Source organism: Acartia tonsa, chromosome 2 (assembly GCF_053477335.1).
Source record: "Acartia tonsa isolate MP-2025a chromosome 2, ASM5347733v1, whole genome shotgun sequence".
Classification (NCBI taxonomy): domain Eukaryota; kingdom Metazoa; phylum Arthropoda; class Copepoda; order Calanoida; family Acartiidae; genus Acartia; species Acartia tonsa.
Genome location: NC_137261.1, coordinates 15222011 through 15241669, shown reverse-complemented (window position 1 = coordinate 15241669; position 19659 = coordinate 15222011). Strand labels below are relative to the sequence as shown.

The following is a 19659-nucleotide window of genomic DNA, read 5'->3' as shown; positions in this document are numbered from 1 at the left end:
CCTATTACTAGCGGCTACGCCTTAGAGGCCTCTTGGGGCACTTGAGGAGGAGAGAGTCCAATTTAATAAACCAATTTATTTTTCTAGATTTTAAAAGGAAAAGACAAACAAACAAACAAAGAGACTTTATTATATCCTATTATATAAATTAGTAAGCTAAGCTTTTTTTGACTGTAGCAACGGATCTTGTTAACCGCTGAACCTAAAGGGTTCTTCTTTACAGTGAAGCTTATTATAGGTATAGAGAAGTTTATAACTATTTAGGAAGAGGGCTCTCCACTCTCCAAAAAAAATAACACCTAGAAAAAAAGTACCATCTCCGCAATTTTACTTTTTTGTTTTAAAACTTAAATTGAAAATTGGAAGAATGAACTTTCCCCCTTACCACCCTAAAAGATTCTAGTGATGTTACTGCTAGTGATAATATATTATAGTTTATATCAACATAATATGCGGATTTTAAGAAAAATTTAATCAAATATGCGGACTTTTTTCAACCTTTTTTTGACAACATTTATTAGACATATTAGAATTATACTATTGATTTCAAATTTTGCACGGAAGTATGTCCTTTTACTGTATGCTATATTTACGCAATTTTGCAACAAATTTATGTGCAATTTCATTTAGACTTCAAAATTAATATTCTGCTTATTAAGTTCTGACACTCTAGCTATTGTGCGTTTGTTCTACCTTCTGATTTTTGTGCTTCGTTTTTATGGATGTTGTCATCCTTGTCTAGAAAATACAAATTAATTAATCTATGGTAGAAAGTACAGAGAGTATAAATTATTTCCTACATTTTCTTTATCAATTATCAATTATCAATCACCTCTATTATCCATCTCTTTTTTAGGGGTTACCTTTCCCACCTCCCCTCTAATCCCTCGTTTTTAGTTACGTCACTAAGATAATTTCTAAGACACTAATACCGGGTTCACTAATCTTTCAAAATTTTCTGTATTAAAATTTGATTCATGCAAATTTGTTATGTAAAGATGTATAGTACATTCTAGGTCCAATGGTGTGTCATCACCTATGCATAAAAATAAACAGCTATAACTGCTGGATATTAGATTATTCAACTATCTAATTTATGAAAAATTTGTCTATGTTGCGTTCAAGTCTCTACGATTTTTTTGTGATTTCTCTTAAGATGGTGGTGGTACCCTCCCCCCAAATAGTTATAAACCTTTCCGGGAGCTATGAGAAGCTAACGTGTTAAGGAGAACCCGATCGGTTTAGCGGTTAACAAGATCCTTCGGTACAAACAGACATCCTTTTACTTTATTATAAGGATAATACTGGCTTATCTCATGTGAAAATAGCAGTATTAAGATTTTAAACATAATGTTGGTTGCCTATTATGCTGTTTTCTTAATCTTTATTGCGCCTGTGATGGGACACCATGTACTCTGTTTAGATCAACTAAAAATGGATTTTCCATTTTTTTCCTAATTTCTGAAGTTCTAAAACAGATAACCCAACTATTGCAAAATCTATTTTCAGCTACTCCAGTCCAAGGGAAAGGCTGAAAAAAGTTTAATAAAACGTAAAAATAACTTAATTTGTGAAAACAAAGCGATTTATACATTATACAATCAAAATTTTAATTTTTCAAATTTTAATTTTTCTTTTTAAACTTTGAAGCTTTTTTAGCTAGTAGTAAATATTTAGATAGGATGAGGGTGATACGTACACAATCGGAAACTACATTTTAGCTGACCTATGTTTATGGTTAAAATGATTTATTATTGCTTGGGCTAGATAGAAAGAAGAATAGGCTAATAACTCAGGGATCTAAAGAGATAAGACAATGGCCGATGAATTTATGTACATCCCCAATGCAACCCCTTCTGTAGATTACACTTAGTGGTTGAAATGTTCGAATCATGAACTAAATGAATCAACCAATCATTTCACTAAAGTAACCAAAGTTCTTAAGCTAACCAATAACAAAGCATTATTATAAAACTTTGGGGACTTCTGTAATAAACAACCCATTGTCCCCTGTCTCTGCTAATAATGGGTTCAGTAATTATTGAAATCCTAAGCTACAGACAAAAAAACTTACTTACTACTTTTTTTAAATGTAACCAAATACTTGGTTTTTTTACTTACTTTGGTAGATGAAACGTTTGTACACTGTACAGAGATTTCATAAGCATAATTACCAAGAATACCCAAGAATAAATAATCACCAAATTAAAATTAGGTTTTATTCTAGTTTTAACATACAACTATTATTTCTCTTTTGATTATTCAATTGTTTTTTTTTGTAGGAATATAATTTGGACTTATTTTTCTAATTTTGATTATAGAAAAACAAGGATGACAACATCCATAAGTAGCGAAGCTCAAATATTATGGGTGGACATCTGGAAAAAAAGAACTATAGAGCAGTGTCATAAAAGATAAACGTTAAACTAAAATAAATCACGAGTGTTTTTAAAATTGATCGATCTAGCACCCCAACCAATAAGCAAATCTTAATGAAACTTTGTGGGAATATGTAAAATGTTAATTCATAGTGTAATAAACACCCCATTTCCCCACTCTCTCTCTCTCTCTCTCTTTAAATAATATTTAATTTCTGAGTATCTATCCCTGTCCCCCCTGACGCAGACTGGATATTAGAGGATACATAATCTGTCTCGTGTTTGCTTTGGCACGGTTACACTTGGCTAACAACATTAATACGCAAGATATAACACTCAGTCAATCCAGGGAGGGAGGGGACATTGGGCTCTTTATTACACTAGTCCCCAAAGTCTTATAAAAACGTTTGTTTTTTCATTGGCATAACAACTTTGGGGACTTTAATAGAATTGGATTGGTTGGTTCATTAAGTTGAGTGTCAATACGTTTCACCCACTAATTGTAATTTACAGAAGGGGTAATTTTGTGTATCATCATTAGGGATATACATCAATTCATTGACCATTGTCTTATCCCTTTAGATACCTGCATTCAATCACATTATCAAAACATTTTTATCATAAGGGCGCATTTGACCTTGGAATATCATTAACATCCACCAGACAATCAACTAGTGAATTGTACTATATTACACCTGAAATTATTACGCCAAGAAATGCCACAAAAATTAAACCGCTTACTTTCAAATTATTAGCGCTGCTGCTATGTCAGGTGCACAACATAGTTAGAGTAGTGGAAATGCCTTGGCACATAATCAGGCGCAACTAATTACCATGCACAGTTAGTACTTCTCAGACAAAGGTCACGCAATCAAAGGGTTGGTTGTCTGTTGGATTATGCTTAACCTAATATCCTTGGATGTATCGCATCCCATTACAAGCATATGATGTTCTGGATTCTCTTGATAATCACTTTAAAAATCGAAGGAGAATACGTTTATACCGTCTCATTAAAACAGAATTTCTTAACAGTAAATACAATTAAAACTTTCTGGATTGAAATAAAATAGGAATGAAAAGAAAACTATCCCACTTTAAACTTTATAAAACTGAATGCATAAAAGGATTCAATAACTTTTTTTTATACATTGTTAGTGTAATTGTTTCTTTTCCAGCAATGTAAAAGGTCTAAATTATAAACTTGATAAACGCTATTTTCAAGTCAAACTTACACAAATTGACACTTTGGGGATTTTTTATGAATTTTGATTGGTTAGTTCAACAGATCTATAGTATAGATGTATATACAGAAAACTTCCTCCCTTCCTTTTTCAAAAACCTTCTTGGTCTGCTTCTAACTTGTTTTCTGCTACTTGGCTGTGTTAATATAAGCGACACCATTGGTTGATTTTTAATGACACAATAGAAAGGTAGCACGATGTGGTTGCGATTGGAGAATACAGTTATTTAACCCTTTCTCTCTCTAGTGTTTTACTCTAATGTTGGTTCATTATGTTGAGTGTCCAAACGTATGAAAAAGGGCTCCACAGATTATGACGTCATACGATAGAATAACCAATGAGAGGCCAGCATAAATTTTACCAATGGTGTAAATCTCTGCTGGCCTCTCATTGGCTATTCTATCGTATGACGTCATAATCTGTGGAGTATTTATATAAATTTATTTGCCATTGTCTTATCCCTTAAGATCCCTGGATTAAAATAATGGTCCTAAAAATATGGTTTTTATTATTATAATAGCTTTTAGTTAATTATCATATTATTTTTTTTCTATTTCTATATTTACTAATCATTGATTTGAAACTCTTTCATGAGTAAAAATACACTAATAATTATTTTACAAAAATATTAAATTTTTTCATAAATGAAAATCAATTTATTTTAACCAAGTTTAGACGTGTAAGGTGTAAGGGGTAACAAAAACAAAACACTATACTTGGCTTGAATCCAAAAAACCTTTGTTGTAAAAGATAGGTTAACAAGGATGACAACATCCATGAAAGCGAAGCTCTGAAACTGTAGTACAAACGGACATCAACACTTGTATAATGTTAGAACTGAACAACCATAATATAAATGTATAAGAGTCGAAGCAAAATTGTAAGTAAAATTGTTGAAAAACTGCTTAATACGGAACAATGTTTATGGACATACTTACATTTTTATGACTTGATTATAGATTTGCTTCGCTTATAATATTGTACTTTGTTGTCCCAGGAAGCATTCTAAATCGTACCTAACTACTACAGGAATCACCATGCAAAGTTTGAAATCGATAGGGCAATTCTAACATGCTTAAATAACGAAAAAAGCTATCCGTAACGGACAGACGTACGGACCGACCCTAATTATAGAAAAGCTTCGCTTTTAAAAACATGTTTTGTTGTGTACTGATAACTGATAAGTAGTAGCAAGGATTTAGAGATAATTAATGGAATGAACAGGAAATAAATAATCTTCAGTAACTTATCCCTTCTTCCTTGGTAAATAGAGTCAGAGAGAGAGAGGGGGACAATGGGCTGTTTATTACACTAGTTTTATAATAACGTTTTCGTATTCGCTAGCTTAACAACTTCAGAGACTTTTAATGAATTTTTATTGGTTGGTTTATTAAATTAAGTATCCATACGTTTCAACTACTAATTGTAATCTACAGAATGGGTTATTTTGTGTATTAACATTGGGGTTATACATCAATTTATCGGTCATAGATCCTTTTAGATCCCTGAAATAGAGTAAAGAGGAACTAAATGGTCTTTATTTCCTCTAGCCCCGCCTTCTTTAATCCAGGGAGGGAGGAAACATTAGGCTGTTTATTACACTAGTCCCAAAAGTTTTTTAATAACCTTTTCTAACTCGTTGGCTTAACAACTTTGAGGACTTTTATTCTATTTTGATTGGCAGAGTATCCAAACGGTGTAATCACTAATTGTAATCTACAAAAGAGACAATCTTGTGTAGCATCATTGGGGATGTACATCAATTTATCGGTCATTGTCTTATCCCTGTAGGTCCTTGATATAATCACTGATCTTCTAACCAAACAGATTTACAATAATAAAGCAACAAAAACAATAATATCCATTAGACGTAAAGCAATGACAAGCTAAAAATATTTTTGTTGTAAATAAAATAAAAAATACATTTTATTGACTGTCAATTTATTATTACGATTAAATAGGTAATATTAAACAGGAATAAGGTATAGCCAACAAGCAAAATAAATCCTAAATAATATTTGGGGGGGGGGCAGATAAAAAGGTCGTCAATTCTATTAAGTGTTGCCCCCCAACGACAGCTGAAATTCACGTTTAGTTTTATGTTTTTTTTAGAATCAATTTCATTGTTGGTATAAGATGAATTTTAAACAGTTTTTAAAATGTGCATAAAAAAGTGAATATAAAACTTACATACTATCCTATTATATAAAAGAGTAAGCTTTTTTGTCTGTACCGAAGGATCTCGCTGAACAATTTTTTTTTTCCTTTGCAGTGAAGCTTTTTTGCAGGTTCAGTAAAGATTTTTAATTATTTTTTTTGGGAGGATATCTCTATCCTCCAAAAGTAAAATTTTGAATACTGTTTAAAATTTAATGAATATGGAGGAGGGTTGGATACCCCCCCCCCCCCCAAACCTTTATGTCCCCTAGGCTTCTAGGGACATTACTACTGTTATAAAGTAGCTACAACATCACGATTTAACATTATTGCCTGACAACCCAACTCAGTAGAGTATCTTTGCTTTATAAAACTATTCTTATAGCTTCGCTCCTAGCATCTTGGCGCTTTGCCTCAAGACTGTAATTAAAAACAATAGAATAAGTACCTGTTGTGGAGCGACCACCAAAGTTCTAATTACCAGCCTTAAAAAATTGGGAGGGGGGTATTTTTTGTTTTTTTTTGGGGGGGGGTGGGGTAGGGGTGTCTCTAAAATATCCTAAAACCACCACAGTTCCAGTAGATATATTCCCTGAAGAGTAGAATCCAATCGGTTCAGTGGTTACCGATATCTTAATTGACAGACGGACGGACAGACAGACATCAATCTACTTTGCATTATAGAAGATAATATGAAATGAGACGTATGTATTTGAGAATATACAAAGAATTACATCTCTTTTGATGAGTTTACATTTTTAAGACAAGAGCTTACTTCACGGCAAAAAAAAGATGCTCTATGGCTCTTCAGATAATAACAGATCTATAGTATAGATGTATATTGTATAACGTATATACAGATACTACCTCCCTTCCTTTTTCAATGACCTTTTTCGTCAGCACTTTTTACAGTTATAAATCTATCTCAACCATAACATTTAAAAATTAGTAACTACTGCTGCTTCATAACGAAATATATTTCAAAGATAAAAATCTTCATTATTAATTGCATCTCTTGTAGAAGTGAATCAAGCAATATTAGCTTGGTCGTTTCGTCAGACACAAAACAAACATCTAACTACTTTTTAAACGTACTTTTAAGAGGTTGCGTGATCTTTTTACTTTTTTAAAGATCAGAATAGTTATTTCTCGCATCGTATTATAAACGGCTTTCCGCGGATATAGAATGTACAATTATGAGATTAAAACTAGTTTTTTTAGCCCCGAGGTGACGAAGTCACCGGCTAAAAAAATCTTATGATTGTACATTTCTATATTCGTAGAAAACTGGATATAATACGATGCTAGACATAGTTTTTTCGTATTCATGAAAACCGGTTCCTATCCACCAGATTCAAATGAATACGAGAAAAATAATTAAAATTATTTATAAATGTAGCTGGACAAAGTGGTTCAAAAAATGAGGGATTATCCATCTTTTTTAAAAACTTTAATTTATTTCTTTGTCTATATTTATTTTACTGCCCTGATAATAAACATTAGTTTTCAAAGAACTAAGTCATTTAGAGTTTTTTTTTATATAAGATCATTCAAAATTGATATGGAAATGAAAGAAATTAAGAGGATATTAATATCATATTTTTGTCAAGTCTCTGCTTTTAAGTTTTTTTCATTCCCACGAAATGACGAGTATATTACGTCAAGAAAAACAAGGATGACAACATCCGTAAAAGCGAAGCTCTGAAACGGTTGGGCAAACGAACATTAACACTTGGAAAATGACAATGCATAAGTATTAAAAATAATGTAAGCAGTTTTGTTGCAAAATTTCTAAAAAATTGTAGGTCTCGATTATAGAAATGCTACCTTTTAACATTGTAAATTGTTGAAATAGAAACTTCTACTCTCATCTCCCTCATTTATATGACGTCACGTGGCTTATTTTTGAGAAACTTTGTCTAAAGGAAAGTGAGTCATCTGCACTTCTTCTATCACAAACAGACAGACAGACAGAATCACATATATAGTAGCTTCGCTTCTTGAAAATCACAGTTGATCCTTTTCTTTTTATCATTTATATTTCATTGACAATAGTCAGGGATCTAAAGGAATATGACAATGGCCGATAAATTGATGTACATTCCCAATGATGATACAAAAATTAAAATTAGGGGTTGGAACGCAAGAACAATCAAAATATTAAACTAACCAATCAAAATTCAAAATATCATTTATATTTCATTGACAATAGTCAGGGATCTAAAGGAATATGACAATGGCCGATAAATTGATGTACGTCCCCAATGATGATACAAAAATTAAAATTAGGGGTTGGAACGCAAGAATAATCAAAATATTAAACTATCCAATCAAAATTCACAAAATTCAAAAGTCCCCAAAGTGGTTAAGGCAACGAATAAGAAAATTTTATTATAAAACTTTGGGGACCAGTGTAATAAACAGCCCATTGTCCCCTCTCTCTCTGAATACTAGTATTGTGCAAGCGGATTGTAATAAAATAATACGAAAGTTGATTATTTTTTTACAAAGAATTTTTTAAAATTTTCACATTTCTCTTTGTTTTATAATCTGCTTGCGGCTACTCCCTTAGAAGCCTCTAGGGACACCTAAAGTGAGAGGGGGGGGAAATTGATCCCCATCCCATTAAATTAAACTTGGGTTTAAAATTTTTTTTAGGGGAAGTATATTTTTTTATTAGGAGAGTAGTGATACCCTCCCCCAAAATAGTTAAAAACCGTCCAAGAACATATAAGAAGCTTTCCTGTAAAAGAGAACCATATTGGTTCAGCGGTTAGCGATATCTTTCGCTACAAAGAAAAAAGCTTACTTCTTGAATCTTTATATAATAGGAATATTAGAATTAAATTATTTTTATGGAACTTTTTTCATATTTTTGAATATGAAACAATATTTATTTCTCTTATGATTGTACATTTTTATATAAGTTGAAAACTGGATATAATACGACATATAATAGACATAATTTTTTCGTATGGATAAGAACCGGTTCTAATCCACCGGATATTAATCGGTTTCGAACCCTACTTTTAAAAAAATATTATATATATTTATAAAATTGTGAAAGATATCTTCTCGTATAAAGCTAAATAATTCCAAGATTTCTTCCTAAAACCTTATAATACTTTTCCGATAATTCTTTAGTTGGTCAGATTTTGGTGGATTTTTTAATCAACTAGATTTTAAATCCCTAGCAATCAGGATGGCAACATCCATAAAAGTGAAGCTTGATAAACAAAACATATAGGGAACAAGGATGACAACATCCATATAAGCGAAGCTCTTATATCAGGAGGAAGGACAAACGAACAATGACATTTGTAGAGTATCAGAACTTCGCGCGCCATTTTACCCCTTCCCCCCCCCCCTCCCAAAAAAAAAAAAGCTTGGACGCCCCTGTCAAATTCAGTTACTTTTTTAACTTTAAAAGTATACTAGCGTCTACGCCCCAAGAGGCCTCTAGTGACCATTGATGATGGAGGGGAGTCGACCCAATCCACTTTAAATTTTAGTTTTAAAAATTTTATGGGAATCATTTTTCTTGGGACTTTATTATTCTAGGGAGAGTGGTGGTACCCTCCCCTAAAATAGTTAAAAACCTTCACAGGACCTATGAAAAGCTACACTGTAATCAAGAGTCTTCGTTACAGACAAAAAAAAACCTTACTACTTTAAATAATAGGATTGTATTTCACGTATAATTTCTATGGTAATTTTTAAAGTTTGCATATGAATCACAGAATGTTAAAAACTTATTTTTTGGTTCTGGAAAGACATTTTTATTGCTTATTATGATCGTTAGAATATTAATTCAAAACAAATTTTGCTATGAGGTTTTGGAACATATCATTTTTGTTTAACATTGTGTCAAATTTTTACATATTACATGTTATGTTATCTTATTTTTCTTCATGATTAATGAAATTTTCCAGAAAAAGTTTTCTCACAAGATAATGATTTAAAGTTTAAAAATTTGTTTAAAACCAAGGCCGCATTAAAACAGAAAGAATAATTTCATAGCAATTTAATAAAATATCTTTTAACGCCTCGTATTATAAACAGCTTTCCGCCGATATACAAATGAACAATTATAAGATTGAACCCAGTTCTTATCCACCGGCTATGTATCGGTTCCGAAGCCATTCTTGAAAAGTCATGTAAAATACAAGGATAAAAGACAAGCTAAAGGCTTTTGTGAGTATTTTTAAAAGCGAAGCTTTTCTATAATGATGTTCGGTCCGTCCGTCCGTACGCCCGTCCGTCCGGATCGGATAGCTTTTTTCATTAATTTAGGCATATTAGAATTGTCCTATTGATTTCAAACTTTGTAAGGCGATTCCTGTAGTAGTTAGGTACGATTTAGAAAGCTTAGCAGCTCTATAATCAAGTCCTAAAAATGTAAGTATGTCCATAAATATTATCCTGTATCCTGAAAGTTTTTCAACAAATTTACTTACTTTTTTGCTTCGACTCTTATACATTTAAAATCTGATTATTTAGTTTTGACACTATTCAAGTGTTAATGTCCGTTTGTTCCACCGTTTCAGTGATTCGCTTTTATGGAAGCTGTCATCCTTGTTAAGTAAATTTATTGCTTTAAAACACCTGTTTAAGTTTAAGTTTAAAAGTATTCAATATAATCAATAACTAATATTTAAATGAATATAGAATATACGTGGTTATTATGACTTCGGTTGCTAACATGGACATTACTTATTGGTTAGTTCGATCATCCAGTAGGTGGAGTGGGGATAGGGTAAATGGGGTGGAAGAGGGTCGTGTAGCCTGCTGCAAGTTTCATTTTATTAGAGTACATGATAATCTGGTGAAAGATCCAAGTAATAATAAATCCAATAATATTTATCTCAACATTGATGAATTCTAGATGTGCAACCAAGAAAATGCATTGTAAAAGTTAAACTATTTCTAGCATAACAAGGATGACAACATCCATAAAAGCGAAGCTCTGAAATGGAAGGACAAACTAACATTAATACTTGTCAGAACTGAATTAGCAGAATATTAATGCATAAGTACAAACAATATTGTAAGTAATTTTGTTGCAAAACTGCATAAATAGATGATACTGTTGAAGGACATACTTACATTTTTAGGACTTGTTTATAGAGATGCTTCGCTTATAACATTGTACCCTGTTGTAATAGGAATTAGTATTCAAAAAATTAGATATACGGGATAATTTTAAAGTTTGAAATCGATAGGACAATTCTAACCTGTTTAAAAGAGCTTACCGTTACGGACGTACGGACCGACCCTAATTATAGAAAAGCTTCGCTTTTAACAAAGCTCCAGGGCTCGGCAGCCACATTTGCTCATTGCCACAGTTTTGACAAGACCTCAAAGGGTCCATAGTCAATCTCGCAGTTCTGAAAAGTGGCAATTGCCAAAGCTGTAGCAGCAAAAAAAAGTCAAAATTTTTCATATAAAAGCCGTTTTTTTACAACATTAATTTTCTTCTAAATTCCAAAGACGAAGCTGCAACCGAATTATCCTAAAAACAGGCGGCTGCCAATTCCTGCAAAAACTTTCATTTTTTGATATGACTTTTGACAAAGAAAAAAAATGGCTCTTTGAAATATTTTGTTTTGCATCAAATGTCCTAACTTTGAAGAAAAGTTCTCTTTTTATGCAATAAATTGATAAAAATATGGATCGATTGAAAGATTTTTTTCAATGTCGAATTTTAAACTTTTTCAGTGCATATCAAAAGTCATTTTTGATACTTTCAACTAAGATAAAAAGGTTATTTTTTTCATTTATAAAAATATTAAGAATATATTTTAAGCGTAGGCTATTTTTTTACGTCTGCTAGCAAATTGCTTTCTGCTCTTGCCTGTGTTGATATTCCCGATGCTATTGATTGATTTTACTAGACCCAATTGAACGTAGAGTGTCCTCGGGGCGGGGAAATACAGTTATTTAACCTCTATTGTTTTTCTCTAATTTGATAATAATTATATTTTCAGGGAAAATCTTGAGTCTGATTGCCAGGCCGTGAATGCAATAGTGAACTCCTTGACCAAAGGAGATGGCAGTCTGGAATCTTTGATAGCTGAAGCTAAACATTCACCCAGGCAAACAAACAGATTTTAATGTTAATTTTTAATTTTTAGAAGGAATTATATTTGCCTATTTTACAAATTTACACACTTTTGGGACACCCTGTGCATGTTTTTAAAAAATGGTGGTTTTTGCCCCTTTTTGGGGGGAAGGGGTCATTTTAGGGCCAGAGACTATTTCTTCATTTTTGTACAACTTTTCAAGGCACATAATTTGTTATTTATACATCAACCGCCTCCGGCGAACCGTTTTGCCGTTATTCACCGCCAAAGGCGGAATTTTGACCTTTTTTACCGTTCTCGAGGTTTTAACGGGCATTTTTGGTAAGAAGGCGTTGATTTATCAAAATCACTCTGAAATACTTTTATTTAGGCTATTTTATTTACTAAATTTCATGTGAAGTAGAAATTTTTGTGCATCTAACCGTTTTTCGTCAAGATGGATTTCAATTGTTAAAACAAGTGAATGAAGTGAATATAATATTAATAATTGATACAACATTAGTAATAAAAGAAACATAAATCACGTCCATTTAAAATTCCTTTTGACAAAAATGGGTTGTATATACAAAAAAATTTATTTCACATGAAATTTAGTAAATAAAATAGCCTAAATAAAAGTATTTCAGAGTGATTTAGATAAATCAACGCCTTCTTACCAAAAATGCCCGTTAAAACCTCGAGAATGGTAAAAAAAGGTCAAAATTCCGCCTTTGGCGGTAAATAACGGCAAAACGGTTCGCCGGAGGCGGTTGATGTATAAATAACAAATTATGTGCCTTGAAAAGTTGTACAAAAATGAAGAAATAGTCTCTGGCCCTAAAATGACCCCTTCCCCCCAAAAAGGGGCAAAAACCACCATTTTTTAAAAACATGCACAGGGTGTCCCAAAAGTGTGTAAATTTGTAAAATAGGCAAATATTATTGTTATTAGTCAAAATCTGTATCTATATGACAGTTTTAGGTAACTTAAAAAAACAAAAAAAAATTTAAAAAAACAAAAAAAAATTTCTCATTTTTTTGAAAATACAGGGTGTCCAAAAAATATAAAAATTGTAATCTGGTCAGAAAACACTATGGCCTAACACACTTAGATACTTTGTATGCTAATTTGAAAAAAATAATCAATTTGGACCAATTTTTAGCTCTACAGACGCAAAAATCACTTTTACAGGGTGTTTCAAAAATTTCTCAGGTGTCCAAATTTGGAGTTACCACGCCAAATTTACTTCATATGTGTTGTAAAATGGATGATATTCACTCTCTAGGCAAGAAATGGGCAAACTTCGTTTCCTGACAGTGTCAAAAGTTTAAAAAACCTGTTTTGACATTTTTCTTAGGACACCCTGTAATTCATGATTTTTGTGATTTTAAAGACAAATTCTATATTGTACCCATCTGGGGGATAAATTTGATATATAAAACATGTCTGTAAGTTGAAAATTAATGTAAAAATTTTAAACTTGAAAATCATGAAAAAATGCCTTTTTTTCATTGTGAAAACACCACAGTGAGAAAATGCGCGAAAAATCGGACTTTAAATGGATTAAAAAGGTTAAAAATCACCCAGCCCTTAGTTTTATGACCAAATGAAGGGGACTGGAAGTTTTTATCAAAATCTGAGACCTCATGCAGAAAAATGTTTTTTTCGTAAATAATGTGCCATATGAAAGATAAAAAATATTTAAGTTCCTCTTAAAATCTCATCTCCTTCATAGCGTTACAGACTGATTGACGAACGAACGTGCAGAAAAGTGAACTATAGAGTAGCTTCGCTGATAAAAAGAATTTTTAGGTATAGTCACTTTCGTGGCAACGCCTCTTAGCTTTTCCCCTATTTTTAGACCCTGTGGGGCAAGCACATAACCCAACTTAACCTAACATAAAATAACCTATAAAAAGCTACTTTAAAATTACGACGAAACGCCCCTTAAGAGGCATTGCAACGAAAGTGACTATACCCGAATGTTTTACATTTTGTACGGAAAGAAATGTTTAAATTATCCTTATAGCAGAAGACCAAATAAAATTACAGAATATCCTCTTAATGAAAATGATAAAAAGAAAAGATTTATTTGATGAGCAGCTAATCTATACATAGGGTATGTCAGACCGTCTTTTTGACCTTCTATCTTTTTGTTAGATTGGTATAGTCTACTTTAAGTCTCTGTAGAGTGATCACCCAGTGAATGGACTGTTTATTACACTGGTCCCCAAATAACGTTTTCTTATTCGTTGGCTTAACGACTTTGGGGACTTTAATGAACTTTGGTAGGCTGGTTAATTAAGTTGAGTGTCCAAAAGTTTCAATCACTAATTTAAATTTACTGGAGGGGTAATTTTGTGTATCATCATTGGGGATGTGCATCAATTTTTCATTCTACAGTCTAACCTCAGCATTTGCGAGATTTCCTAAATATAACTCTTTTTCTTAAACTATTAGAGATTGACAGGGGTTAAATAACTGTATGTCCCCACCCCGAGGTCCCTGTGTAGACTTTCGATTGGGTCCTTGAAAATCAACCAATAATGTCGGGAATATCAACACAGCCAAGTCGTTACAAAAGAGCAGAAAGAAATTTGCTAGCAGACGAAAAAGGTCCCCAACAGGGGTTAGTTGTCTGGTTACACAGCTATATTTATATATTTGTTGCGCTACTTATGAACAAGTTTTTCCTTGATAGAAGCGAAGCTACTCTATAATTCACTTTGTCCGTCAGTCAGTCCGTAACGCTATGGGGGAAATGAGATTTACTCAGCTCCTATAAAAGATAGAATGCTGAAATTTTTTGACAACACTTCTATTTCTAAGGAGCATAATTAACTATAAAACATCAATGGCGGTCGGACCGCTTTTTAGCATGTTTTAGGCTATTTTTTGTATTTTTCACATTTTTCTCCATATCTTCGGTGTTTATGGTCCGATTTCCAAAATTTTTTCAGTTATAGATATCAAAATTAAATTTCCTGTCCTTTAAAGAAAACAACCATGACAGTCAGACTGCCTTTGTGCAGGTTTTTGGCTATTTTTAATTTTTCCCCTTATTTTTCAATTTCTCTTATATATATAGTCCGATTTTCCAAATTTTTAAAGTTAGGGATATAGAAATTAAATTTCCTTTCGTTTTAAGAAAACAACCATGGCGGTCAGACTGCCTATTAGTAGGTATTTGGCTATTTTTATATGTTTTACATATTTCACCATATCTTTGGTGTTTTTGGTCCAATTTTTAAACTTTTTGGGATATCAGTATCTAAATAATTTTTCCCATTGTTATGAGCATCTTTTATGTAATTTACTTATAAAACAAGGTTTCATGTTTATTTTCTCCAATAAATCTTTTCAAATACACTTTTAATCTACTTGTATGTATTACCAATCCATCCATGATTTTTTGTGCTTCGCTACTTATGGATGTTGTCATCCTTGTTTTTATATGAATGTTCTGTAAGATTGTTAGAAAGAAAGTTAATTAAAAGATTTTTTTCTTATTAAACTTTCAAAGATTAATGTTGAGAACTGCATTTTTCATTATTTTTATCATTTATGCTTTTTTAGTGATTTTTAAGAAGACAAAGATTCATTTGTAGTGCCTAAAAAATTACGTCATACAATACAAATGACCAATAATAGGCCAATTTTTATCGTTGGCCTAACAAGTATGAACTCTTTAGTGAATTTAAATTGGTAGATTCAAAGTTAAGTGTTCAAACGTTTCAATCACAAATTTTAATCTACAGAAGGGATAATTTTGTGAACCATTACCGTGGATGTAAATGGATTTATCAGCCGTTGTCTTATCCCTTTAGATCCCTGCATCTACACATTTCCGCAATAGAATATTATACAAGATTTATTCACCAATCCAATCTCAGAAATTAGCTCTATCCACAAAATATGTATAAACCTAACCTAAAGTGGGAAAAAATATCTTGTTAATTTTTTTACTACTAATAGAATGTAATAATAAATAACAAGGTTGACAACATTAATAAAAGCGAAGCTCTGAAACGGTAGGACAAACAAACATTAACTCTTGTAGAGTGTCAAAACTCATTAATCAGTATATAAAAGTCGAAAAAATTAAAAGTAAATTTGTTAGAACCTGCTAAAATACAGTATAATGTTTAGGGACTTACTTACATTTTTAGGACTTGATTATAGAGATGCTTCGCTTATGACATTGTACTTTGTTGTCCTAGGAATTAGAATTCCAAAAATCAGATCAATCGGATAATAATATCACATACAAATTTGTTGTTATAAAAGTTAAAAATTGACATTTTTAAAATGGACGTACGGACATTCTGATATTGATTATAAAGTTGCTACGCTTTCGAAATTGTACCTAACTACTATAGGAACCACCCTGCAAAGTGTGAAAACGATAGGACAACTCTAACATGCTTAAATTAACGAAAAGAGCTATCAGTTCCGGACGGACGGACCAACTCTAATTATAGAAAAGCTTCGCTTTTAAAAATATAGGATATCTTATTTTTCTTCCTTTCTTTACAAATAATCATTTGGTTTAAATAATAAAGGCTTTGAAAAAAACCTAAGAATTTTATTTATGACCAAAAGCATTGTGAAAATTAGGATAATTAAGATTTAGTTAAATGTGTTACATTAAGTTTAACAGTAAGTAATTAAAATAAGCAACTAATACATTAGTCTAGTCTATGAATAATTCAAATTATCTATGCCTACATATATCAGGGCTCGGCAGTCGTGCGTCAACCGCTTGTAAGCCCCAGTAAAATCGTAAAATTAGAACACAGTAATAGTGTCTGACTGATTATGACGTAACAAAAAAAAATTAGCCAATGAGAGGCTGTTATTGACCAATGGTAAAATTTATAGTGACCTCTCATTGGCTAATTTTTTTTAAGTTAAGGCTTTTTCACGGCTGAGGAACGGCTGCCGAGCCCAACTATATATCCGTTAGGAAATTAGTATATGGGGGGAAACGGGAATTTCTCAGCAGCTATAATGAGTTTTTGTGAAGAATCCCCTGACCAATAGCATTTAACTGTCTAATAGATTTGAAAACTTGGTTTTGTCTGCTGCGTAATGGAAAATAATCTACTACCTATTGTCTGTATGTCCGTCATTAAGCTCAATTAAAAATAAAACTTAAAATCTGTTTATTGCTGCAGGAAAAACTCGAACCTCTCGCACCTGTCCAGGATGATCATTAACGCCAAGTTTAGTGAGATCCCTCGCGCCTTGTCCCAGGGCCACCTCGGCCCACCCTCCTCCAACCAGCCGAGTCTCAACCACAGCAGGTCAGAGATCTGCCTGGAGAGGCAGCAGCCGGCTGATCAGGACAGGTTCACCGGCCAGCAGCGGCAGTTTGTTGGCGGATTTTATAACACTATTTTACAGCAAACAATATCAAAGGATAATCCGAACGATAACCGTCAAATTCAAGACTTTAAATATCCAAACAGAGCGGCTAATAACAAGGAGCAAATTCCGACAAATCCGCCGCCGCCATATGCGGAATGTAGCGGTAGCGGCAATAATACTAGCACTGCTGGTGCAAGCACCTCTGCTAGCAAAGAAGCCAAAAATTCGGACCTATGTCCCGCCATGGAGATGGCGACTATGGCCGCCGACAGGGCGGGCCACTGCGGCGGCAGTGAAGGTAGTGAGCGGGCGGTCAACAGTGGCCCTGCCAGCGGCAAAAACGTGTCAAGACATTTTTCTACTGGAATTAGTGATCAGTATAGTCAGAAATTAGCTTCCCAGTCATAAATATGTATACATATTATAATAAATATATCAATTGTAGTTGTCGATGTTATCCCGCCATTTTTATCACGTGACACCAGGTAAGTTTATCACGTGACACCAGGTAAGTTTAAAGGCCTAACCATGGCTTTGTTAATGTCACTAAAATGGCAAAAAAATGTAATAGTAGTTTATAGAAATATATCAAATTTATTTAAAATAATGATTAAAGTTTTTATGACTTAAAATTGCATTTGTTTTCATTTAAATTAATAATAGCATTTATTTTAAAAAAGCTGTTTTATTAGAAAATGTACAAAAGTAGTTGATAACCATAATCTTTCTTAAAATATGCATAAAGAAATTCTATCTTTCTGTGACATTTGAAATACTGAAATTTCCCTTAAACAACCTATATACTATTATATTTAAAGTAGTAAAGGTTTAGATTAAAGCACGTTTTTATATGATACTCAAATAAATAAAAAGATATTTACGATAATGAGTATTTTTCTTTGACATTTAATCAAAAGCATATCTTTATTTTGCATATATAGTTATAAAGTTATGTTTCGTGCAATGTAAATAGTATAATTTAACATTTAAAGGGCATATTCTATAGATCTTATAATCTTATTTTTCGTATTCATTCGAAACCGATTAATAGTGGTGGATTAGAACCGGTTCTCATCCAAACGAAAAAATATGTCTAGCATCGTATTATATCGGGGGCGTCCAAGCTTTTTTTTGGGGGGGGGGTAAAATGGCGCGCGAAGCGCGCCGCAATTTTTTTTACCCCCCCCCGAAAAAAAAATTTTTACCCCGGGGGTAAAATTTGCTTGGGGGGGGGGGGGGTAATTACCCCCCCTGAAATCTGTTGGCAGGGGTAAATTTAGTTTACCCCCCCCCCCAAAAAAATTTACCCCTGGGGTAAAATTTTTTGGGGGGGTAATTTAAATTTTATTAAATATATAGTATAAAAAATGCGCGCGAAGCGCGCAAAAATCTTTTTTATTACAGATTTTTTATTTTGGGGGGGGGGGGGGGTATTTACCCCCTCCTAAATTGTTGGGGGTGACTACGGCACCCCCAGGGTAGGGGTAAATTTTAAATGGGGGGGGGGGGTAAAATGAAAAAAAAATTGGGAGTGCCTACGGCACCCCCAAAATCGTTTGGTGGGGGTAATCGCCCCATTACCCCCCCCCCTTGGACGTCTATGTATTATATCCAGCTTTCTACGAATACTAGCGGTTACACCCCTAGAATCCTCTAGGGGCACTTAGGGGTGGAGGGGGAAAATTCGACCTCGTCCATTTTAAATTTGAGTTTCAAAAGAGTAAAAAATATTTTGGAGGGAGGAGGGGGGTGAAGACACCCTCCCCAAAAATAGTTTAAAACCTTCCCAGGACCTATAAGAAGCTTTATTGTTAAGGAGAACCATATCGATTCAGCGGTTAGCGAGATCCTTCGGGACAGACAAAAAACGCTTACTTCTTTATATATTAGGATAAAAATGTACAATCTAAAGATCTATAATTGTACATTTCATATCCGCAGAAAGCTGTTTATAATACAATGCGAGGATTAACTATTATAGTTTATTTAATGTAACACGCCATAACTTAATACAATTAAAAAGTCTTGTCAAGTATCATTATGGCACAATCAGACCATAAATTAGGCTGCCTTTGGCGCATTTCCTGAAAAAAATAATTATATTGAAATGTTAATAATATCACATTAGACATTGTATTAAGCCTTGAATATGTAGTGGGACAAAGTGTCTCAAAAATCAGCCATGTGAAGTGGGGAAAGAAACCCCCTAAAAAGGAAAAGGATAATCCCTTATTTTTATGACGTCACATGGCTGATTTTTTAGACACTTTGTCCAGTTACGTATAAAATAAGGTTTTGTTTTTTGATTGTTTTTTGTACTCTGCAAGATATCTTGGTTGTTTCAAAGAAAAGGCGTGGCGGTTCAGTTCAACTTTTTGTACTGTAGTGATATTAAAAGAATAGGGTGTAGTCCCTTTCGTGACAACGCCTCTTAAGGGGCTTTTCGTCGT

The 19659-nt window shown here is 32.9% G+C and overlaps 1 protein-coding gene across 4 annotated transcripts in view; it reads left to right on the top strand.

The window, feature by feature from the left end:
• Ih (hyperpolarization activated cyclic nucleotide gated potassium channel Ih) overlaps positions 1-18445 on the top strand; it is a 229189-nt gene extending 210744 nt beyond the window's left edge. Inside the window, exons 25-26 of one of the 4 annotated variants that reach the window (XM_080146939.1) lie at positions 11764-11871; positions 17017-18445. In XM_080146939.1, coding sequence (XP_080003065.1) covers positions 11764-11871; positions 17017-17617 — 709 coding nt within the window. In that variant the 3' untranslated portion in view covers positions 17618-18445. The remainder of the gene's footprint in view (positions 1-11763; positions 11872-17016) is intronic. The other 3 variants (XM_080146931.1, XM_080146948.1, XM_080146955.1) reach the window with 3 other exon arrangements.
• Positions 18446-19659: the final 1214 nt, after the last annotated feature.